General features: G+C 39.5%; 1 protein-coding gene across 1 annotated transcript; it reads left to right on the top strand.

The window, feature by feature from the left end:
• The first annotated feature begins 89 nt into the window (after nt 1–89).
• ppil2 (peptidylprolyl isomerase (cyclophilin)-like 2) lies at nt 90–23,257 on the top strand. The gene is made up of 20 exons (XM_018688496.2): nt 90–248; nt 433–482; nt 586–631; nt 712–774; nt 905–956; nt 1,451–1,502; nt 2,028–2,119; nt 2,343–2,432; nt 2,529–2,604; nt 2,706–2,866; nt 5,227–5,302; nt 6,271–6,377; nt 10,826–10,915; nt 13,824–13,857; nt 17,247–17,364; nt 17,798–17,854; nt 20,285–20,357; nt 21,122–21,184; nt 21,422–21,564; nt 22,996–23,257. The coding sequence occupies exons 1-20, from the start codon at nt 217–219 to the stop codon at nt 23,099–23,101; spliced, it is 1,581 nt and encodes a 526-aa protein (XP_018544012.1). The 5' UTR covers nt 90–216; the 3' UTR covers nt 23,102–23,257.
• Nucleotides 23,258–24,966: the final 1,709 nt, after the last annotated feature.

Below are 24,966 nucleotides of genomic sequence, written 5' to 3'. Positions count from 1 at the left end.
TCAATCATTTCAGCTTTAGCGCCAGTGGAGGTTAAATCCGCTGTAACCGTTCCTCCAGTAGGGGGCAGCAGAGCGCCGCTGTTACAAGTGAACTGCCGTTAATCACGACGACGAATGAGAGCGTAAACAGGAAAGGAAAAAAGACGAGCAGACCGAGTGTGTGTGTTTGCAAATTTTTCCCGCAGATCGCCTCTCAGATCTAAACAAGAACTCAACATGGGGAAGCGACAGCACCAGAAAGATAAAATGTGAGTATTAAAGTTTAACTGAACAACACACAGCGGCGCCGAGACGGGCTTGTTGTTGTTAGCATAGCAAGCTAATGCTGTATGTTAACGAGGCAGCTAGCAAACTTTACTTTGACTTTACCGTTGTTTAATGTTGTCTGATCGCCTTTCCTTTATGTGTGTGTGTGTTTTAACCTCCTGACAGGTACATCACATGTACAGAGTACACGAACTTTTACGGAGGGAAAAGAGCAGGTGAGTTCGGGTTCACGATCGATCTGAACTACAACTGATTCACCAATATAAAATACAGCCATTATCAGTGTTATCAATAACAGCAGTGCTCTTTACCTCTCAGAAATCCCACAGGCAAACTTCAGACGGCTTCCGTTCGACCACTGCAGGTAAGAACAGATTTATTTTTATTTAACAAACAGTACAAACTGGCTGACACTAACATTAAAAGCTAAATGTGTGTTTTCAGTTTGTCCCTTCAGCCGTTTGAGTATCCTGTCTGCACTGAGGACGGAGTCGTCTTTGACCTTCTGTAAGTAAAAACGACCTCTTGACTGTTCGCCATCAAAAAGAGAAAAAACTAAATTATTAAGTTATTAAAGCCCAGACAAAACTTTCTGCTTTGACTTTAAAAATCACTCCCTCTCTTCCCTCTGTTTTAGGAGCATCGTTCCATGGATTAAGAAGTATGGCACTAATCCGATCTCTGGAGAGGTGAGAGAACCGTGATTCTCATCATGTTGTATCTGGTCATTGAAATATTAACCTGTGTCTTAAAGTTAATATGAAAACTAATTATGAAATGTTAGGATTTGCTGCTTCTCTCTGTCTCATGTTGTTAGATTTTTTTATAGATTTCTAGAGAAAATAGTTAAAAATCAAACAATAACTATAAATTAATAAACACATTTTAAAAGAGTTTTAGTTTCTAGTAAAAACATTAGTTATGAGTTGTAAAAGTCAAAAGTTTTCCTTCCTGATTCAGCGTCTTTACCAAACCATTTTAGCTGTTGTGTGATAATTATTGAAAAGCTGAAGAGCACACAAGAGTCTCGAGAGTTTACTGAGTTTGCTGCTCGCTGGGTGCAGAAGCCCTGTTTCACCAAATGGAGTTTGATCTGTGTGAGATGTTCCTGAATCGTCGTCTTCTGTTTTTGGTAAATAAATGTGATCACGTTATTCACCTCAGTTTTTATTCTTTCCTACAGAAACTTGAAGCAAAGTCTCTCATCAAACTCAACTTTACCAAGAACAACGAGGGTAAATATACTTTGAATCTGATTTAACTATAAAAGGAGAACGGAAGACAGGAAACCAGGGGAGGGGGAGGAAAGGAGACAAGGAGAGGAGAGAGGAGAAGAGGGGTGGGCGAAAGGGGAGAGGAGGAGGATGATAGGATGATAGGAGAGAGGAGGGGAAACAAGGAGAGGAAGAGAGGAATAGATGACAAGAGGAAACAAGGAGAGAGGAGAGGAAACAAGGAGAGTAGGAGGAGAGGAGACATGAACCATAAAGGATCCATGTAGAAACCTGGGTCATAACAAGATGATTTTGACATTCGAGCTGAATGAGTTTAATTTCCTGGAGCTCAATCACCAAAATCAGCGAACAGAATAAAAAGGTCACATCCTCACTGGTAAAGACTTAGAGAGAGTGAGAGGGTAATTTTTTGGGAGCTAATTAAAGCAAGTGGAGGAGGAAGATGAGATTACACGAGGACCTTGTTGACTTCTGGAGGAGCTGAGTTTTCAGAGCGACTGATTCCTTCTTTTCTTTTTGTTCCAGGAAAGTATCACTGCCCCGTTCTCTACAACGTCTTCACAAATAACTCTCACATCGTTGCCAACAAGGTCACCGGCAACGTGTTTTCTCATGAGGTTGGTGAACTCACACACTTACTCACAGAAATACAGAGCGTCTAAATTTACACACCGATAATACACACCCAGAGATGTTATTGATTTTGGTTCCTGTGCAGGAGCTCGGCCCACGTGGTCTCAACACACACAGCCTCACATCACACCGAAATAGTTGTGTTCAACAAATGTTTTTCCAAACAAGTAGAATCTGCCTTATTTTATTATTCCTGTTTCCATTCAGGCTGTCGAACAACTCAACATTAAAACCAAGAGTTTTAAAGATCTGCTGACCGACGAACCCTTCACCAGAAAGGACTTAATAACACTGCAGGTGGGTCGTTGATTTATTTTGGTTTGTTTAAATTTGAAAGCTCATTATTTAGGGAACAGTCGCTCATATTCTGATGGTTTTGTTTTGTCTTTGCAGGATCCCACAAACCTGGATAAATTCAACGTTTCCAACTTCTTCCATGTTAAAAACAACCTGAAGGTGTTGGATCCAGGCGAGTTATCGAACTGTTAGCTCTTCATTTGTAAATCAGCTGTTTGTGTTTTTGTATTCACCTCATTTTTTGGTTCAATTCCTTCCTCTGGGACGGTTCAGATGAGGAGAAGGCGAAGCAGGACCCGGCGTACCACCTGAAGAGCACCAATCTGGAGACCAGGGAGACGTTAGCTGAGCTGTACAAAGACTACAAGGGGGATCAGCTCCTGGCGTCCACCATGAAGGAGCCGGAGGCCAAGAAGACGGACAAGTTAAACGCTGTGAGTCCCTGAAATCACAAAAGAGAGATGAAGAAAGTTTAGTGAAAATATAAAATGTACGCGCACAGACTCACAGCTTAGAGGTAACAGGAGCATTTTACGGCATTTGAAGAAATTTCCTTGTGAAAAGTAACAATCAGTTATCAAGGAATTGTATTTTTTCTCAATGAAATCTTATTATCATAGTCCTCTAAAGTTGAACTAATGTGAAGCAAAACAAATCAAATTAACAAACCGAAGCTACGTCGCTCGTCATAAACGCAACTAAGAGTCTTTTAGACACAAAACCAAAAAGTTATCAATCATATTAAACATTAATAAATATAAATATAAAATATATAAATAAAAAACTCAAAGTCTACTTACTTTGTTTTCTTTGTGGAGTTTTCAGTCATGTCCAGGCGTCTTAGCTGCTGAATCAGGAAAAAAATCTGAAAGTTTCAGCACTTAGAGAATTAGAAGAAGCTGAATTTTAATTTAATGCAACTCTAGACTCCATTTTTATGGATAATCCATCAAATCAAACATAATTTATCAGACTGAAGAAGTGCACGTTTTATTTTCTACACTGGAGGGAGCCAAACACACATTAATAGATTAACAGGCTTGTTGGCAACAAGACAAACAACTGCATCCAGAAACAGAACAAAGACAGTTTACAGCGCTCTGAGGAAGATGGATGATATTTGACACTTTGAGCAAATATTTAAAGCATTATTTAAGGAAGTAAGAACATGTTAAGGTCTAAAATATAAGCACAAAGGGAACAAAGGCCTCTTTAAAGAAGCAGCAGGTTTATGTTTATTTAAAAATACCGTCTTGTGTAACGTCCTCCACAGGCCTCCAGGTCAGGTTTAACTGTGGGAAACAAACACAGAGGTCACCTGTGGTCACGTTACCACTCTGACAGTGTCCTTGAATAACCAGGAGGAGGAAGAGGAGGGGGGGGGGGGTTGATGAAGAGCATCAGATCTTCTCTTATTGCCCCCCCCCCCTTCTTTGATGCTACGCCATGTCTCGTTTTTACGCCAGAGTGTTCTCTTTTCCTCGCTCGCCGTCTCGAGTTCACAGTCGAGGTGACGCTCTGACAGCATCCGAGAGAACAGGGAATATAGGTCAGACGGAGCACACAAGGTAAAGTCTGTGCTTTCATGCGTCTTCACGAGAACTAGAGCAGAAGAATGCTAAACCAGGACCGTGGACTCGACTCGAGCTTTTTGAAATCCCATTTTCACTTCATCTTCTTCTCTGCGCTTTCATCTCCACTGAGATGTTGTTCTCTCGACTTCAATAACTCCCCCGGTCTTGCCGCATTGTTTGTGGTATTTTTAGTCGTATATTACTATTCAGCAAATGTGTTCCACTATAATTTTAAGCTCAAACAACCTTAAAGCATCTCTAATTATTCCCCTTAATTATGAGACGGTAGAAATCTCTCTCTTTGAGCGAGGAAGTCTCTGTCCTTGTTGAAGTGCCTCTCAGCAGAAAACCTGCTGGGCATATTTAGCTAGTGTTGATCTCCAGAGGAAAATGGCACAGCAGGGGGATGAATATACAAATAAGAGCTGCAAATACAGATTATTTTAATTATCTATTCATTAGTCTATATAATGTTGGAAGATAGTGAAACACGTCCACAAATTTTAGTCAGAAACCCAAAGATATTCAGTTTATAGATATATAAAACTAAAAAAGCAGCAATTCCTCTAATTTAAGAAGCTGAAATCATCCGATATTTAGCATTTTTGATTTACTTTAAAGGATAACTCTGGTATTTTTGAACCTGGGCCTTATTTTCTTTATGTTTTTGGGTGTAACTTGGTGAATCTGTCCTCGTGTTTTTTGCCACTGACAAGCTCAGGTTGTTATTATAAGTGTCTGACAACATTATGGAGAGGATTCCTACAGAGAGAGAGCTTTTTATTAAAGAGTAAGATCCTGTTTGTGTATATCCCTACCAGACTCCATTGACAAAAACAGTAATTTTACCGAGCAGAACACAGGAGCTGCTGGAATACCTCTGCCTCCACCTGTTAGTTAGTTTGTGTTATTGTGTGACTTTCAGTGGTGGAAGAAGTAATCAGATACTTTACATTTGTAAAAGTACCACAGAATAACATAAATAATCCAGCTGATCGAGCTAGCGATATTCCAGCAGCTCCCATGTTCTGTGAGGTAAAATTACTGTTTCAGTCAATGGAGTCTGGTAGTGATCTATATAGCGATGTTTGCCAAATTTTTCCTTTAAGTACCAACATCATAAATGTAAACATTAACAGTAGAATTAGTGGTAACAAGGCAGGGTTAAAGAACACAACGTAAAAGCTGTATTTTTTTTTTTACTTTTGTGTCTCCTTCAGGCTCACTACTCCACCGGCAGAGTTTCCGCCTCCTTCACATCCACGGCCATGACCCCTGCAACAACACATGAAGCAGGCAAGTGAACGTCTCACACACACACACACACACACAAAACAAAACAACACATCTGCAGATTCCCAGCATAAAGAAACATTCACCTCCACTTTCTTTTTGCTGCTTAAATCTTTATTTACCCAGGGAAGACTGGCTCTGTAGCAGCAAAATGCAGTTTGGTGCTCACACAGTTGCAGCTGTAAAGTGGGAGCTGCTCAGTTCGACTGTGTGTTCCTCTGCTGTCAGCCTCTGAGCTGCTCCATGGGAGAGATTTGCTGTTACGCAACTGTGTAGTAGCTTCAGTACTCTTCAGAAGAGGATGACAGTGTTTGGATACAGTGACCTAGTTCAGGTTTTTGAAGAAGAATAGCATGCTATACATCTTTACAGATGGGTGGACATGCTTTGTCTTTACAGTGTATGTACAGTTTGAAATGCAGGGAAGGATTTAGCCATGCTTTGATTTGAATATTTGTCAGATTTTATGAGTTCTATATAAGGTACTTATATTTAAAAGAGAATAACAGCTGCCAACATCTAAATAACATCCTGCACTAGAGGCTCTGGAGGTTTTTTAAAGGTCAGAGATTTTACCTGCAGCAGCATCAAGCTCAGACTCATAAACAATCAATAAAACCTTAAAGGTCCTAAAGTGTAGAAAGTGAGATCTCCATGTTTGTTTTTTCGTACTATAAAGCAGGTTTAGGTGCTGAAATATTCTGTAATAACCTGTAATAACCTTGTTTCATTGGATGTTGGGGAGGTAATATATTGTTGCACAACCTTCCTATGGATAGAAATATTAGAGACCAGTGGGTAAAGTTGATTTTTTTTCTAAAATCCCAGAGCATTTTAGTCTGAATTTGACGTCTGTTTGGCTCATTTCAAGCCACAGAAAGACTGTGAGATAAAACAGAAATCAAAACTTTTGCACAATATACGTTTAAAGACACATCACAATAACTGAATTTGTATTTTTCTCGTTGCAGACGCCATCGCTGACGACACCGTGCGTTACCAGTACGTGAAGAAAAAAGGCTACGTCCGTCTAAACACCAACAAAGGAGAACTGAATCTGGAGCTACACTGTGATAAGGTAATGACACATTCACACACACAAGTCAGGAAACAGCAGATGAAACTGTCAATGAGACAATTTTAAATGGTTATAGAGATTCTTCTAATGTCAGATCAGTCTCTAAAATATATTTTTTCCTCATGTGAGCAGGAATAAAGAGGTTAAAATAACTCGTCCAACCACAATAATCATGAGAATCATTCCTCTGTGTCGTTTAAAGCCTTCATCAATGGTAACTAGATGGATGACTGAATGAATGTCTACCAAAACAAACAGAATTATTTCCACTTTATGTCTTTTTACGCCTCTGCGCTGTCAAACACTCAGTAGAAATGTGCTGTCCAACAATATTATGAGCTTCCCTCTCACTCACAATGGTCATTAATTAAAATCCATCTCTGCTGCAGCCTCTTCTTCCTCCTTCTTATCATTACCTTTAACAGTAGTGATAAACTCTCCCTCTCTTGCAGCAGGCGACAAATATTTCTCAGTAATTGGAGCTCTTTACCTACAGCGCTCATCCTGCTATTTCATGTCTGACAAAACAAACAGCCACAGAATAACCTGCTTTAATTAACAGATACAGGTGAAGAAATGTTATATATTCAATGTCTGGAAAGTGCTTTAGTTTCCATGATTCCTCATACATAAGAGAGACAGAGAGAACAAACCCTCATAGGTTAAAAAAAAAAAAAAAAAAAAAAAAAAAAAGGCTTTGCTGTAAGTTCAAAGAGGGAGCGAGTAGAGCGCAAAGGATGATGGTCTCTGTAGTTTTTGTTTCCCTTCACTCTGCTCCACCGCGGCTGTAACAAAACTGCAGTTTGGATTGTTACCGCCCAGGTCCACGATGGTATCGAGACACTTCCCTTACATCCCTAGCTCTGACGTGGGACCTCCTGTGGTGTCTGGCTCTGGGACACTAGCAGCTGGGTCCTGTGGGGGCCTCCATGGATCTGGCTTGTTCCTGCGTCCCACAGATGCTGGGTCAGACTGGGATCTGGGGAGTTTGGAGGACAGGTCAACACCTTGGGCTCTTGGTCGTGTTCCTGAGCCGTCTTGGTGGCGTAGTGGGTAGGCCCCTGCCATTGGGGAGTGCTGTTGCCACGGGGGGTGTGCTCGGTCTAGAACAATGTTGTCTTGGCTGATTTAATTTGCCGGTATAATGTTGTCGTGACGTTGTGTTATTGGCCCGAGCAGCAGCAGGTGGTGGTGGTTAAATCGTACTGAGAGGGAGACGCATCCAAAAACACTGAAATCAGCCGTTTGCAGAGACTCTGTCCCTTTCAGGTTGCCAAGTTTACATCTTGGCAAAAAAAATGCACGGCCTTTTTTTTTCTTTCTTAAGGTTAAGATGTGGGGCTCCGGAGTGCCGCATTTCTGCCCCGGTAACCGGGTACTTTCGTGTGCCTGGTTTTCATTGGCCTCTGAGCTGTTGAATCAGAATAATGAATGGTGGAGGGGGGCGGTTAGACAACCTGCCCTCTGTGCCCTGCACCCCTCCTCCTCCACCTTCCTCCCCAGTGGTTTTCACACAGGACTGCAGCTCTATTCGTGGCCTGCTGTTTATGAATTAATGAGCGCCGCTTCACTGTCACATACACTCTCTGTCACACACCGATCCACCTCCCACCTCCTGTAAAGTGCCCATTTGCTGCACCCTGGCTCTGGATGTCTCAGCCGCTGCCCCTGTCCTCACTGTCCCCCAACGCAGATGAAATGTGAGGGGGCAGATGTTGGAGATCGGATGACACAGCCTGTACCTTTCACTTCACCTGAGTGGGATAAAATAGGATGACTGTGTTAGATTTTAAAAATGACTAAGATTTATATTTAGATACGGACAAAAATCTAAATATTCTAATCATTTTCTCAGAGTTTGGGTTGAGTTTCAGCCTAAAATCAAACAAACAACCTACAAATAACAATAAAAAGTGTATTAAATATGCATATATTATGACATATAATAGTTTCTACCTTTTCAAAGTGTTCTACAGATGCTGCAATGTTAGATTTAGTTGAAAAGCGAAATTAAAGCAAGTATATAGGCTATTACGAATCTCATTAAACACACGCATTTCTGGCAGAAAAACATATTTTTCCAGATTAATGGATTTATTTTAATGGGTTTTATGTCCCTCTTCCTCTGGGAAATACTTGTAAAAGACAAGAGCCTGTGAGCAAAAGCGAACTGGGACACTTTTTAAACAAATTTTTTACATTTTTTTTCCCCGGTCTGCGTCAGCAAACATTGTTTCCACTCTGACATCACTGATTGCTGACAATTTTAGGCACCTAGGCATGTTTCTAAATTGGATTGCATTTTAAACATTCCCAGGCTTAAACTCACTCATACACACACACACACACAAACACAGAAACAGACACACAACAAACACAAAACCACACATGCAGACATGCTAAATTAACCAGCATTACAGGGCAGCAGCAGCAGTGAGAGGCAGAGGAGGCCTGCAGATAGAGATCTCTGACGTGAAAGTTTCTGGTCAGAAATCAAAAGGATTAAGACGGAAAATAAAGTGGGAACAACACAAAAAGGAAAGGCTTGTATATCTTGACTTGTCGTGCATTTTGTTCACACAGTTTGTCATTAGATAACCGTTCTTTTCCACTCCGGAAATCAATTTTACGGCTCAAAATGGTTAGAATCAATCCATTTTTTTGTGTGTAGTGGTTTAAAACAATAAGCCTCTTTGTACCAGAGAGCTTTGAAAATCTGGGATTTATAATGGAGGGAAAAAGAGGCAGAGCGTTGAACCCTAACAGCAAAATTGAGACGTAAAGGAGGGTGTGGGTATAAAAGCAGTAGAGCTTAGAAGAACTTGTCACACAGCGAAAAGGCCAATGAATAAAAATAGTCTTTACGAAAGCATCTGGTGATTCTTGGAAACCACCAAACCATTGTTGCCAAGGGGGGAAAAGTTAAGTTTCTCACACACGCACACAGACGTGTTCCTTAAGGCTGTTGACGTTAATAACAGTGGACCAGACCGGCGTCATAGATGAAGCCACACCTCCAGCTTTGAGGGGGAAAAAACCAACAACGGCTTATTTCACCAGTCAATCAAAATTAGCTTCTCTCAGTTGATGTGTGTTGTGATTTACAAGATGCCTCAACATTTTTATGACTCAGGTTGTACCTTCAGCAACAGGCAAAATCCAGATGTCTGCTTTTTTTTTTTTTTTAAAACACCAACAAACCAGCTTTGTAGCAGGGAACTAAGCCTGGCCTCCAGCTACAGAGATGCGTGAGAGCGCCTCAGGCAGCAGTTGAACTCTGCTTCATCGCAGCCTTATGTGTATAACAAACATTTTTTTCTAACAGGTCACACAGAGTTGCAGGTGTGTGACTCTGTTTACTTGTACGAATGCAAATCCTCGTGCTGTCAGTCGCCTCGATCTGGAAGCGGAGGTCTAACCTGTTCCTGCAGCTCAACACCTGTTCAGTGTCATCCATTTTTAGCTATTTAATATGAGAGCTGAATGACAATTCAGCTCTGGCTTGTAGTTAATTGATGTTTTCCATCACGTGTTTGTTTAGTAGGAAGAGATGTCAAGATAGGTATAATATAGCTTGTGTCAAAATGATTACATGTGTTACTTATACTATTCCAGATGGTTTAAGCAATTTTCAAACATAGAGAAATCCTAATTTTAATCAAGATGGAAGTCTGTTTCATTTGGTTACCTGTTGTCTGTTGCCAGAAGCATCAAAATTTACTTTTATCTAGTTATAAGCTACATTTTTAAGATAAACATTTTAGATCTTGGACATTTTTAATTATGTTTTTTAGCCAGATGAAGATTTTAGTCATCAAACGTCTGCATTTGCAGCAAGCCCAACAAATGTTAGCAGCAGCTCAACTCCATTGGAAAAACAACGATTTTTAACGCTAAACTGCTTCGTCAGTGTTTTTACTGTATCTAATCACCAGGTCCGTTTGTTTTAGAGAGGAGGAGACCTCTGCAGATAATTCATCTCCTGGTAAAAACCCTCTGAACATCTGGATCATGAGTTATCAGTAACACGAGCTGCGAAAACTTTAGTGGCAGCAGTTCGGCTCACAGCTCCTCCAGGACGATTTTTAATATCAAAAACTTCCTGAACACGTTTCACTCGAAGTAAAATATCTTATACATCTGTGGTGTCTGTCAGATGACATCAGGTCAGGCTGTTATAAATGTAAAGCAGCATCAGACAAGTATTGACATTCACTATCCAGTTTATCTAAATGTTATGTTTGAGTGTGGGTGTGTTACAGGGTTTATCAAAAGGTCTCCTCCTCTCGGACGATTCGATTGATTTTAAACACAACATTTTGAGAAGGTTCAGATGAGATTCCTGACAACACTGTGTCTGTACTTATATTTACAGCTGTTTATAGAGCAGCTGATGTTTTATCGTGCATGTTTTTATAAAAAAAATCTCTGTGTGCTCTTTCCCTCAGGTTCCCAAAGCCGGAGAGAATTTCATCCGTCTGTGTAAAAAAGGATACTACGACGGGACGATCTTCCACAGGTCCATCCGGAATTTCATGGTGAGGACTAAAATGATTCTCTGCCTTTTCTAGTCATATCCACTCTAAAGCAGGTAGGCTGAAGTTGGGGTTCTCGTCTGTTGGATCAGAAGAAGTCAGATACAGTTTTAACTGAAAGTTTGGAAGGGTTAGATTGGCATACAGAATTACAATACTCAAAGTGAGATGTAATAAAAGCGTGAGTGACAGTTTCAGGTTATTTGCAAATGAAAAAGATCAAATCTTTGCTAAGGGGTTGAAATTGCCTAAAGGGACAGTCCCATTACTGGAAATGTCAGAGGTTGAGAACTCACAACAATGACCATGTATGTTGTCAAACTAGTAACATGCTCTTAAATAAAGGTGGATGAATTAGGATGACCATAAAGCTGTCTAACCACCATCCTAGCAGTCTGGATCAGTTCTGCATTTCCAAACAGATGCAGATGAGTTGTGGTTGTCAGTCTTTTCCTGTGCTGACCAAAAATAGTGGAAATAGCTAGCTGCTTGCTGTGTTTTTAAGGTCTAATTGATGCACACCTAAATTTGAACTGTTTCGACTGAACATAAATTGGTTCGAAACCCAAAGATTCAGTTCCCAGCTGGAATCAGAAATACCAGGTTTTCAGGTGCAAACCGTGACGACATCAGTGGGTGTTTCATATTCTACAGTTTGGAAAGAGATGATGGAGAAGGAAGCAACACAGAAGACATATGAGAAATCGTAGGAAACAACGAGTGTGAAGTACAAATGCTTGTAGGTAATCAGTTCGATCCACCGCGGTGGAAACGTTGGCCAGTTCTCAGGATTAGCACCAGGGTTTCTAGAATCCTGAAAGGATCCGGTTCAAGAACCAGAGATAAGTTGAAATAATGATTATATTTCAGTGTTTTTCCGCTTCAGAGATGAATAAACACACAGCTCTTTGTTCTAACACGGTCTCCAACCAAAGCTTCTTAACCCAGACTGAGAATCTGAAATGACAGGTCTCTGATCAGCTCCTCGTCTTTGTATTTCACAGCTTCCTCTCCCGTAATTAAAGTGGCTCTGAGTGGACGTCTGGTCTCAAGAGGACCCTTACCTTTTTTTATTTTTTCATTCTGTCCCCTGGTTTTCATACAGCCGCAAATTGTTTATACATAATTACCGTGCCACTTATGCCTTCGACTTATCCTCCACAGCTCTGGAGGAGACGAGGGCGGCCTTGGAGAGAATATTTTTGTAGCAACAAACACTTTGAAAGCAGCATGTTAATGGGAACAGACACGTGGCCCTCGCGTCTCCTAAAACAGTTTATCAGGACCTTGCAAGTGTACTGAACATCCTGAGACGACGCTTTTAAAGAATTTGACAGTTTTACTTTGAAACCTGGGAGGCCTCCACCAGGCTGCTACCCCCTCGGGCTCCAACAGCGTGAAAGGTTGTTCAGCAGTGATAATAATGCAGGTGTTTTACACATGATTCTGCCTGGTTACCTGGGACTTTTAAACATTACACTGTTTCCATTTAATCAGAGAACATGGCGACGTTCATCAGCTTTGATCAGTTTCACTTAAACTTGATCAGTTTCACTAAAACAATGTAGTGACGGTGAAGTGAAAGAACTTGCAATTCATTCAGTTTTTAACCCTTAAAGTATGCGAAACAAAACTATATACACACAAATATAGAAGTTTTTAGTACAGTAGGTAGGTTGTTGAGTTCCTTTGCACTCAGACTATCCCCCCCAAAGCCTATTCTTAATGAGTTTAAGGTCGAACAAACAGGTTGACTGCATTTCTTTCCACCCACGTAAAACATTTGGACACCCTTCTTTTGAGTATTTCAGAATGAGAACTGGTTTCACGCCATGTTTACTCCATTTGCTGCAGTCTTACATGAAATACAGACATTATTTCAAACCCAGTTTTACTCAGATTTCGAGGGTTTGTTGTCACAAGCTACAGAAGAAATTAAAAATATGCTGTTGAAGGTAAATCGGACTTAACTAGTCCAGAAAGAGTGATGCCAACACTGTGTTAGTGCGATATCTTATCTCCACTTTAAAGGAAAACTCTGGTATTTTTGAACCTTGGCTTTATTTACCCATGTTTTCAGGTGTAAATCATTGATACGGACAAAAATCTTAATCATAAACATCTTTATATATCACTACCAGACTCCATTGACAAAAACAGCAATTTTACCGAGCAGAACACAGACACTACTGGAACACAGCTACTTCAGTCTGTTTAGTTTGTTTTGTTGTTTTGCTTATGTAAAGGATCTGAATACTTCCTCCACCACTGAAAGTCACACAATAACACAAACTAACGAACAGATCAGAGTAGCAATATTCCAGCAACTCCTGTGTTCTGCTCGGTAAAATTGCTGTTTTTGTCAATGGATTTTTGTTCCTATCTATCATTTACACTCAAAAACATATGTAAAAAAGGTAAAAATATCAGTTTTCCTTTAAGCTTTATAAGAATTTCACCAATATTTACACATCTTTATCTTCTCACTGTCTCCATTTATTGTCCTTCCTTTCCTCTTGCATCACTATTACTGCTGTTTTATTCCTCTGCCCTTTCCCAACAATGGGAAATACTTTGAGAGTAATCATCATACTTCTACTGAACTACTACTTCCTCTACTTGTTTCTCAGAGAGATTTTTTTTCCAGGCAACACACTCATCAGAAATCAGTTGTCAAAACCTGCAGCGTTTCTCTTCCATAGAAACAATAATAGGAAAGTTGAGCGTTAACAATGAACAATAGAGGCCAGTATCCTGCTACTAATGATTACAGGGAACATGACTCCAGGCTGGCTGCTTGACAAGAGGAAATACTATAGGCTTACAAATTAAAGTTTCATTTGACCACTTAACAGAAATTTTCCTGGTACAAGTAACAGGACCAACATGTTTTTTTGTTTTTTTTTTCCAGATTCAAGGAGGGGACCCCACAGGCACCGGAACAGGTGAGATGAGGACTGCACTTAAACCACATTTTGAATTACATAACATCTCTGTTGAATTATTAATAGCTCCTTTTTGGAGGCTTTGCGTAAATACCTCTTGCAACTCAAGATGCAAGTCAAGAGTGTTACTAAATATACTCTTTAAAGGCACATGGGAGTGCAGACGACACTCACACACACTCACAAAAGACTGATAGATTATGTGGTTGGACGGGGGCTGGGTGTCGGGTACAACCAGTCAACCAACACTGGGTGTAATTTTCCTCTTTAAAACGCAGCAAAGGCCTCGTACAGTTAATTTCCTGCCTTCATGTCGTCTGTGAGAGTTTGCGGCACAGAGTGAGCTTTGTGTCCAGGGTGGTGGTGGAGGAGGAGGTGGAGTCGTCTCTGCACACAAAATACATCCACCATGAGAGATTTATGAAGGTGCAGAATTCCTGGCCTGTGGGTAAAACTCTCCTCATCACCTGGACTGAACAACGTGTGCACACAACTCATGAACAGACCTTTAACTGCTCTTTAAAGATGGATTCCTCCTCAGCGCTTAACAGCCCCAAAACATACACCACAGCGTGTTTTGGCTTGCAGTTTATAAACCATTAGGAAGGTTAACTCTGCAGAAGCAGCTGCTGTGAAGCTTTGGGCTAATGACGCTTAGTTTTACTTCAGTTTATTTGCGATATAATAAACTTTAATTATAGTAAATTTTATTTATACATCAGCTTTCAAAGACTAGCTACAGACAGAAGACAAACGCAAATTATTTAAAAGTTAAAAATTATGTAGCAATTTAAGAAGGAAAACAAGCGAAAAATGGTCTAAAAGGGTTAAAAATAATCAGTAAAGACAAAAAACGTGTGCGTTAAAGTATTTTTAAGAAGTGACTTAAAAGCTTTAAGAGAAAAATTCGCACTGTAAGCCCTGAGAAAAGAGATACCTCCTCTAAAACCTTGCAAACCAAAGCATATTCATATTATTTATTCTGTTTATGAAGAGCTTATTTCTCTCACAGTTATCAATCTAGATTAAGACAGTGAGGAAAAAGCAGCAATCAGCGTTTTGACTGTTTCTTGTGCAGGGCAGCAAAATAAGATATTGACACACGATTTGATCATTTCTCAACACTTGAATTTTGAGATTTAACTGCAAAGAAAGTCCACTCATTCTGAGCTGGTACATAAATTGGTCTGCTCACTGTAGCGTTAACAATTTCCCCAAGTTCAGAAGAGCCTCCTTTATACAAAATCCTTCTTCAGAGGCAGACACTTTGGAGAAAGAGATGTTTTAAATATTGACTTGTAAATGAAATCCTGGACACATATTCCAAAAATGAAATGGCCAGATAACGTGTTCATTAGCAGAGATGCCTCACAGTTATACAATATCTTGTTTCCTTTCCTGTTGAACCTGTTCAGGAGGTTGTTGAAGAGTTTGTGCTGCAGTTTGATTTATTGGTTAACTGTTGGCTAAGAATTAATTTCCCTCCCGATCTTCCTCTTCTCTCTGCCTCTTCCCTTCACTTCTGATCCAGCTGAACTGAGATAAAATGTCGGTGAAGTTGATAAATTATGCAAAAATGTCACCAGGGGGAAGTTGACGGCTGCACAAAGCCTCTGAAGAGTTGATTGGTCGGTAGCATACGTGTACACTCCAGCACACACTGCTCCTATATATGCACAGCACATACAGTTTCATGCATGTACACCAGCTGGCAGGACAGCGAACACACCTCAGGCGACAGATCCTCTCTCCTCCCATCGTGAGCCAATAAGCTCCTGTGGTGCATATTCCTGTACACTCATCATGATGATTCTTAATGATGAAGTCAGTCTAAATAATGATGCACAGCTGAATCCTCCCAACATGACTCCATGTTCAAGGGCAAACAGGTCTTTTTGCTCCTTATGAAAACACACACAGCGCTTGTCTCTGCAACGGTGCAGTAATTTGAATAAATGGCACCGACGGAGCTGGTAATTTGTGTCGTTTTCGTACAAGTTAAACACATTAATAAGAGTACAAACTAAGAGGATTATGATGTTCCACAGTGGGGAAAATGTGATGTTGTGCATCGTAGAGCTGAAAACTAAACACTGTACGAACTCGGTTTTATCAGTTTTACCCCCTAGAGTGCACTCGTTGTTTACATACATTAAATCCCAGATGGTGCAATTAAATGAGAGATTAACATGGTGAACTGTGGCTGAACTGCTGCTTCAGAGCACTGACATAATGATTTCCTTTAGAAAAACAAAACTACTCCACCAGCATAAAATGTCTTCAAATTTGGTTCAAACGTTCATATGGACTCCAGGCTGAACTGCTCAGCATTTAGTGGTCAAAGGTCAAAGGTCAAGATCACTGTGACCTCTTGAATGTGATGTGTCAAGATCGCCTTGAAGGAATTTCTTCAAATGGCACAAACTTTCACCTGAACCCTGAATTACGAAGCAAGTTCAACATACGCAGGATGTTTTCGTTCTCTGGCTTTACTAAACCTAACAACCGCAGTCTGGCTAAGACAGTGGTTATCAACTCGTTAAGTCAACCCAGGATTAATGTGAAAGAGGCGGAGTTGTTAATTACAAACAACAACATCAAAACCATGAGTTAAGAGGAGGAAACACTTAACAAGGTGAAATGTAAACAATACGATCCCTCAACTAGCATAGAAAAGAAACACAAGGAATACAAAAATGATTGTTTCTTGCTGAGTGAGCGTTTTAGCCCTTTTGTCTGATGCTGATTTATTCTGAATTATTCTGAATATGTGATGCACATAGAAAGTTACAGCAATGTCATACTGTTTCTGAAGGTGAAATGAACCACGGTTGTAACCCTGAAAACGCAGAGTTAAACCTGAAGTTGCCTCACTAACCACAAAACAGCCTTTAATGAATGCAGTCCTTTAGTTTTAGATCAGATTAGACTGAGATGTGGTTTAACTAACACAGTTTTTGCCTTAATTGAGGATATTTTAAGTGCAAGTTTTTTTTAAAATGTTGCCAGTGTACCAAACTGTGAATCCTATATTACAGAATGTCTCGTAGACTCTTCTCAGGTAATTTGCTCCCTAACAAGTGAAAACTTACTGATAGAAGCTTCTACCGGAGTGTATTAGGAGACTGACACTGACTGTTATAACTTGTCAAAATGTCGCCTGTTGAAAAGGTTTTAAGGTCTGAACAAATATTTGAGCTTTACCTCCTGAAATGTGTCTTCAACTGCAAATCTTGGCTAAAAAAAGTGTTTGACAACTGATTAGAGGAAATACTAAAGCCCCTCAGAGAAATGTTGGGGATTGCTGCTTTAATAGATCGTGATAGAATAACATCATGTTTCTCTTTCTGTCTTTGTCTCTTTGTGTCTTTTCCTTCCTCCGTTCTCAGGAGGTGAATCCCTCTGGGGGAAACCTTTCAGGGACGAGTTTCGGCCGAACCTGTCCCACACTGGCCGGGGCGTCCTCAGCATGGCAAACTCTGGTCCGAACACCAACAAGTCCCAGTTGTAAGAAATGTTTTTAAAAGCCAAAAATCGCTCTGTCCTGGAAAGTCGGTCAACAGTTTGTTTCGTTTTTTTTCCCCTTTGAATTCTTGTCATTTTGGAAAATTATAAATTAAAAGTTAAATCATTTTTGCTCTTTTATCTACCAATAATACAAATAAAATGTTCTCAAATATGGTTATAACTTCATAGTAATAAGTTGTAGACAAGCCACTTATACAAACAGCTATATATAAGTATTTTTTATAAATGATGAAAAAGGTGGGGTGGGGGCTCTTTTGGTAACTTTTCCTTGATGAATTTTGTGTTAGAAAAACATTTAAATGTTCTGTTTATCGTGGTTTTTAAAGGTTATTCTGTGTATTAAGCAAAACTAATGTAATTAGCTTTTTTAATGTTTGACAATAATGTTGTTGTTTTTTGCTGTTTTTTTCAGCTTCATCACATTCCGGTCATGCACCTACCTCGATAGAAAGCACACAGTATTTGGACGGTAAAACCTTTATTCTTTCTTTTTTTTTTCTTTTTTAATTGACTCCTGGGACTTTGTGGCTGTGTTTTGTGTAATTTAGCAGATGAGGCAGATGGCTTTGAAAGGTGGCAGCCTTAACAGACACGTGCTTTGTCTTTCCCTTACTCTCTTTTTCTTTCTCATCCTCTCGTATTACTCTTTAATACATATTTGGTTCTTTTGGAGCTGCAGACAGAGCAAATAGTATTGGGACTTTCAGTCAGACTCCTGGCCAACAGCAGTGAAAAATTTAGTAGATGCTGAATCTAAACTCTCTCTCGCTCTCTCTCTGCTGAGCTGAGCATGATCTTAAATGGTTGTCTTTTTGGAGAAAGCCCTGGCTGTTGTCTAAAAATACTCAGGCTGCTTTCAACTGACTGATTCTTCACACAGTCAAAAAAAGCCTCGGCTTTAACCCAGCGTCCAGCTTTCCATCCTCTCCAGACTGCAGTCGCTCCACATTTAATGGGAATGGCGGTGTCAGTCTACTTAACCTTATCTGTACATAATGTGAGAGGAAAGTTTTTCTAAATATAAAACATGAGACTGGCTTCTTTTTGTCTTTTGGCTGTGGCTCTATCAAAATCTATAAATGGAGGAATCTCTGTCTGTCTGTCCTTCGAGTTTCTCGACAGCCACTCATCCAATCGACTTCAAACTTCATGTGTGTTTTGTAGAGAGTGTAAGAAAGTGCAGTGTTAACTTTAAAGGTTTTTGGATGAACTGTTCTCAGGCAGCAAATAGATAAAAACATTAAACGACAGCGAGTTAGGGCTGGGGCGACACATCCATGTAACTTGCTTCATGGCATACCCATTTTAATTTTTACAGCAAGTTCTAAAGAAGAAATATTGATTCAGGGAAAATGTTGCTATGATGCACAGTAATTAAATTAGTGATTAAACAAGGTCTTGCAGAAAATATTATAAATTTATTAACTAATTGCTTCAGCATTTGTATGATTTGTGTATTTTCTAACTGCACTTACAGTATTCTGCCTGTCAACAGAATGTTCTTTTTAATATAAGTATATTTTTGGTGGACACTTTATGCCTTTATTAGAGTAGTGACAGTGGAAGCAACAGGAAATGAGGGAAGAGAGATTTAAAACGACATGCAACAAATTTCCCCGTCAGGACTCAAACTGGAGACGTTGAGAGAGATGAGAGATGAAACTTATTGATCCCCACAGGGGAAATTCACTTTCTACAGCAGCTTAGAGGTGGAAGAAAAAGAGTGAGCGACAAATAAAAACTTTAAATGGTTGGCATGAAGGGCCACCAGGGTCAACATTTCTGAGTTTAGATATCTTTTTTTTTCTTTTTTTTTAAATAAACAAAAATAAAACAGTAACACCGGATCAGTTCTCATAACACTGTTATTTTTAAAGAATTAGGGAGATGTGTTTTTAAAGAATTAGGGAGATGTGTTTTTACAGACTGTCTGTGTACCATAACACAGAATTTTTATCCATATTTCAGACCCCTGTTGTTCAGTTTAACACTAGAGTTAATTAAAAATGAAATTCATTAGGTCATAGTTTTTCATGCTTTATGTTTGAATGTTATTTTTGCTCTAACTAGATGTGATTGAATAAAATTGTCCCATTTCCTCATCTGCAAACGTCTTGTATGACATTGCAAAATTGCCAGATCATTTAGGTGTTTAAACAAAAGGCTTAAGATGGGAGTTATTGAGACAAAATGTGAAATTAGAAGCAGTTTGGAACACTCGTTTTTAACTATAACCTGATAGTTACATCTAATATTGATAAGATCAGCAAGACCTCGAGGTCTTATTTTCTTCTGAACATGTGGAAGCAGAGCACATGTGTCTCGAGAAGGACCCCCTGCTAACTACTGGGTGTAGTGTTTGTATATATGTGTGTTTCACTCCACACATGGTAACGGGGGCCCCCCCACCGGAGCAGCTGGACAAAGAGTTTGCAGTTTAAAGAGCAAAGTGAGAACAACTGCTTAAAGTGCTCCTCACCAGGGGAGTCGCTAACAGATCGCCTCTTGGCCCTCAGCCGTTTGACAGACTATATATTTTCAGCAGTTGTTTTCTTTGCCGTGTTTGCAGTGTGCAGCCGATGTGCTGATAACAAACACTATTAAACTTTGCTTTTAGCTGTAACTCATGCGCCCTGTCATCTGAGGAACATAATCAGATCTGCACCAATCCGTCAGCCACTAAATAATATGCTTACTGTATGAAAAGTGGAACATTACAGGCTGTGATATTAGCACACAGGTTTAATTCTCGGCTCTGATCAACCAGTGGAAACCAATGTAACATATTATATAGGTTTAAATTGTTTTTTTGATTTGTCTTCCCTTGATTTCATTTATCTAGATATACAGAGGACTTGTCATAGTAATAAATAAAAGAGGTTTTTGTTTGTTTTTGCAGGGTTGTCGGTGGATTTGAGACACTCACGGCCATGGAGAATGTGGAGAGTGATCCCAAAACAGACAAACCAAAGGTAGGAATTGTACTTTATCAGAACAAGTATGGACTCAGAGAAATACTATGTTTCATTTTACACTTGAAATACAGCTGAGCAAATTACAGAGTTAAGTTGAAGTTACTGGATCCTGAACATCAAAAGGAACAAGACTCAGTCATAGTGCCATGACAGTATTTTGACCCTTACATGGATCATCTAAAGGTCAGGTGCTATAAGACAAGAAATGAAGCCAGTGAGAGATGTGTTAGAGGAGCCAGTGATGGGCTGAATTTAGTATTTTGCAAAGCCTAACATCCTAAATTACAAATAAGCTATAAAAACATAAAAACAAATTCAGCTACAATATCTTATTAAGTTGGAAAAAATATATAAAATAACAGGTACAGAGACTTAATTTAGATTTATAGTTTTGTGTTTTGTTATGTAAAAATAGACCATATTTATCAAGTAGTAGAATAAGGTATTAATAAGTGCTTTATAATGACTCATAGAGTCAATATGCATGCTAATAAGGAACTAGTTAATGGTAAGTGTAGCCTAATAAAAAGTGTTACCCAGGTATTTGTGCCAAAATCAAATTTTCCTCAGAAAGTTGCAGCTCTCAAGAAGAAACATTTCTAGGTATTTCAGGTAGTAGATGTTTTAGAGACTTGTTTTTAATAGTATTTGATGAATATTTTAGATATTTTATAATTTAATTGTGACTAAAGACAGAATATTCTAGTTGTCCTTTCATGCTTTCTGGGTTCTACATTTTTCTGTTTGACTCTCTTTTATAGTCGGAGATCAAGATCATCAGTACGACTGTGTTCGTCAACCCATATGAAGAGGCTGATGCTCAGGTTCGTTTCCCTCTATTATTGATTTTTACTATCTTAAAGTAAAAGCACGAAAATGGTGGAGACATTTTTTCCGCCACACACAGCCTCGTATGCCCTCGATTTTAAGAAACGCTTTATGGACACACGCCCTTACTCAGCATGAAGTCCTGCAGCTTGAGCGTGGACTCTGCATCCTCTGATCTGATGTGTGCTTTTGAGGATTTTTACCTGATTCGTGATTTATTTATTTATTTTCAGATCGCAGCAGAGCGAGAAAAGGAGCAGCAGAAGCAGGAGGAGGAGAGGCAGCAGGCCAGCATCACTCTGAAGAAAGCCAAGGAGGAGCAGGCGCCAAAGACCTTCAAAGAAGGTGTGGGGAAATACATCAACCCTGCCACAATGTAAGAACACACTCACACACATGCATACCAATTTGCTATTCAACAAACCGCACTCTCCCCTCTGCTTTTAAAGTAGTAGTGACTCATCCATGGGCATCGCTGTGACGTGTATAAAAGCTGCATATGCACAAACCTGAAGTTAAAGAAAATTTATTCTGCTTTGTCTGCAGAATTTGGATTAAAAAGTTCCACGCAAACTCTAGAAAATGTTTTCTCTCAGTCCGACGAAAGCGACTTGAGAAACGGGATAGTAATGAATGGATGATGAAACATTATTATATAGCAACACAGAATGAGCAGAGGCATGATATGCAAAATTGCCAATTATAGAGAAGATTACCCTTTTTCCCCCATGGGGATAATTCAGGTTTATTACCCAGAGCATATATTTGCTGAGTTTAGGTACATTGTGTTGTATTTTTGTGATATTACAACATATTTCATTTTAGTTTCAGGTTTATGTCTCAACATGGTCAGACCATCGAATATAAAACAATAAAAAAGACCAAAACATTATATTCTAGTCCTTTTGCAACATTAACTCCAGCCGTGTTGGGCTTTTATGGTAGAATTTATTTGTGGCTTTTTTCCATCACTACATTGTGTTTTTCAACTTAGAATCTGCTCGGTAAAGTGTAATAAAATAATGAGGTTACATCGAAGACAATTCACACAAAGTGTTACCCTCTAGCATTTGTGGGAGTACAGAAATTACTTTCATTATCCACAATTAAGGTGCATTAACTGGACTGAATATGTTTTACTTTGGCTAAAGCATGTATGAAGAGGTAATTAGACTCTTAAATGATGTTTTATCTTCACATCCTGCTCCTGTTGTCGCATTGCGCTCAGTTATTTAGTTTCCTAGAGAACACGTCAATATTAATGCTCTAGGAATAACGTTTCAGCATTAATGATCCTTTTTAAGGTTACGTTAAGACTTTTTCTTGGACTTTGGGAAACAGGCATTTACGACAGTTTTCTGACATTTTATAGACGAACCAATGAATTGGCAAATTAACCGTTAACAACAAAAGTCTTTGGTTGCAGCCTTAAAGGTTGGAAGGTCTGATTAAAACCATGCATTCAGCCAATCAGGTAAGGAAAAGGTTCCTGTTGACGTCCAATTGAAGTAAAAACTCTAAATCATTTGTTGTTCAGGACGTTTGAAGTAATGTTTGTGTTATGCTAATTCATCCACTTCAATGTGAAACCTCAAACAGAGAGGTGAAAATTTTGGTATGGTTTGGTCAGACTTTTGTTTTAGTTTCAATAAGAAAACCTGAAAAGCTGAGATACAAAGGCATAAACAACATAATTTACAAAGAGAATAAAGTTATGAGAACAAGTTCAAACAAAAGCAAGAATAGATCAGAGAAACAAGATTACGAAGGTCCTCTGTGTGTTGATATTCTGGTTCATGTCTTTCAGAAAACGTTCGGCTGCTGAAGATGAAAGTGGACCGTCCACCAGCGGAGCAGCGGTGGCCAAGAAGTCCAAAGGCAAGACTGGCTTCGGAGACTTCAGCTCCTGGTAGCACAGACACATTCAGCAATTCTGTATTTTTTACCCATCAGGCTAAGTTTAGGCAAAATTAATTTCATTCATACTTTAATTTTTGTATTGTTTATCGTCTCTTTAGTTTTGGCACCGTGTGAAATTATAAATTAAAGCTACGTTTTTTCCAAAGATACTGTGATACTTTCATTTTGGTCCATCCTCTTTCAAAGACCCTGTGTGATTACTGATTTTGAGACAGTGTATTGACACAGTTTTGGTGCGATGAAGCAGCAGTATAAAGATTTCAGCACTTATTAAGAGGAAGCAGTACTCAGTGTAAGAGGTAATTAATCCTATCTCCATCGCCCAAGACAGTCTAATCAATATTTGGGCTAAAACCATCTGATTGATATCTACAGTCCTGGACAGGTTAATGTTTGGTCCAGGATGTTCTAATCTGTATTTGCAAACATGATAAACTTCCAACACCAGACTAGGGTCCCTGTGAGGAGAGGTTTCAGGATATAAGGGCTTATTTTCTGGTAATGAATGATGACATGCAGCCATTGCCGGCTACTTTGGCTCGACTCCCGAGTGTTTTAATGGATGTGCTTGTCACGTTTCCATAATCCTTTAGCACGGTGCCTCACGGAAAGCTAGAGTTATAGATTGTATCAAAGTCAAGGTGGCCCACACATAAAAAGATTAATCTCAAGCCTGGTCACCATGTAATGTCCACAGGAGTGGTGGGTCTGGTTATTTTAGGACTCACTCTGATTCTCCTCACCTAACAAACTCTTCATTCAGCATCACTGAGCTTAAAATAATGTGACAAAAATGATCTGAAATGAAAGAAATTACACTGTTATTGTCACTGACTGTGGCATTACAGTCATGTCTGTATAAAGTGCTGCAGGAATGAATCCTGAAACTAGGAAGTGGTTTTAACACAAGCTCAAGATATTTTCACATTTTATTCTACGACATAAATTATGTCAAAAAATACCCCCCACCCTAACCCTAGTCCTATGAGACTACAGAGGTTGTCGGGGACATTAAAATGAAAACTGATCTACTCACCAGTCCACCTTTACAGCCTTGTTGTGTTTCTACTCACGCTCTTGCAAACTATCACTAACTTTCTCAGAAGAAAGAAGAGAGTAGAAGGGGTCAACATACTGGTGTTTTTTTCCCAAACTAACAATGAGCTGTTCTTCTACGCCGACTGGGAACCAAATTGAAACGACTATCAGCCCTTCTGATTCGTCTATTGGAAGCGAACACTGAACACGATGCATATGATGCACATTTTCAAACAACCTCTTGTTGATGATCCTTGAAAACACCATTTTCTATCCACTGAAAATGTTTCTTTGAAACACCTAAAATAGCAGGTGCTCAGAACAGCAAATGTAAAACCTTTCGTCGTCTGAGAGATGAATCAACAAATCTGCAATAGACGGTTTCAAAACAGGCGTGTAATTGCAAGAAGCTGCGTGGGATCATTCCTTTCAAGATCCTCGCTGCTCTGGTGAAACGGCGGTATTGGCGATAGCACCCTTGTGTCACATAACCCATAATTTATTGGATGGTTGGTTATGGCCCTAATGCTGCTTCACTTGAGCCTCATTATTTAGCTGTGCTCTTGGCAGCAGTTGCCAAGCTTTGGGCTTTTACCTGAATGAATACACCCTTGAGTGTCCTCAGCGTCTCCCCTGCCTAAGTGAGATGAAGCTGTGTAAATACCAGAGGTGAAAAATGAAGTTGGTGCCCTCCAAAACTGAAGTTCCTGACCTTACACGATTATCCTTTTCACACATGGAGTGCTAAAGCTGAGCGGCGGTGGCGTGGTGGGAAAGTCATTCATTTTCCAACTGTCCTGTCAGCACAGCGGCAAGAAAA

Source organism: Lates calcarifer, linkage group LG13, assembly GCF_001640805.2.
Source record: "Lates calcarifer isolate ASB-BC8 linkage group LG13, TLL_Latcal_v3, whole genome shotgun sequence".
Taxonomy (NCBI): domain Eukaryota; kingdom Metazoa; phylum Chordata; class Actinopteri; family Centropomidae; genus Lates; species Lates calcarifer.
This window is presented reverse-complemented; position numbering and strand designations above follow the sequence as displayed.

Excerpts from the sequence above, each read along its gene's own strand:
- ppil2 (XM_018688496.2), top strand. The coding sequence starts at position 217 with ATGGGGAAGCGACAGCACCAGAAAGATAAAAT. Across the intron at positions 2,120-2,342 it reads GCAACGTGTTTTCTCATGAG|GCTGTCGAACAACTCAACAT; the intron begins GTTGGTGAACTC and ends GTTTCCATTCAG. Across the intron at positions 2,605-2,705 it reads CCTGAAGGTGTTGGATCCAG|ATGAGGAGAAGGCGAAGCAG; the intron begins GCGAGTTATCGA and ends GGGACGGTTCAG.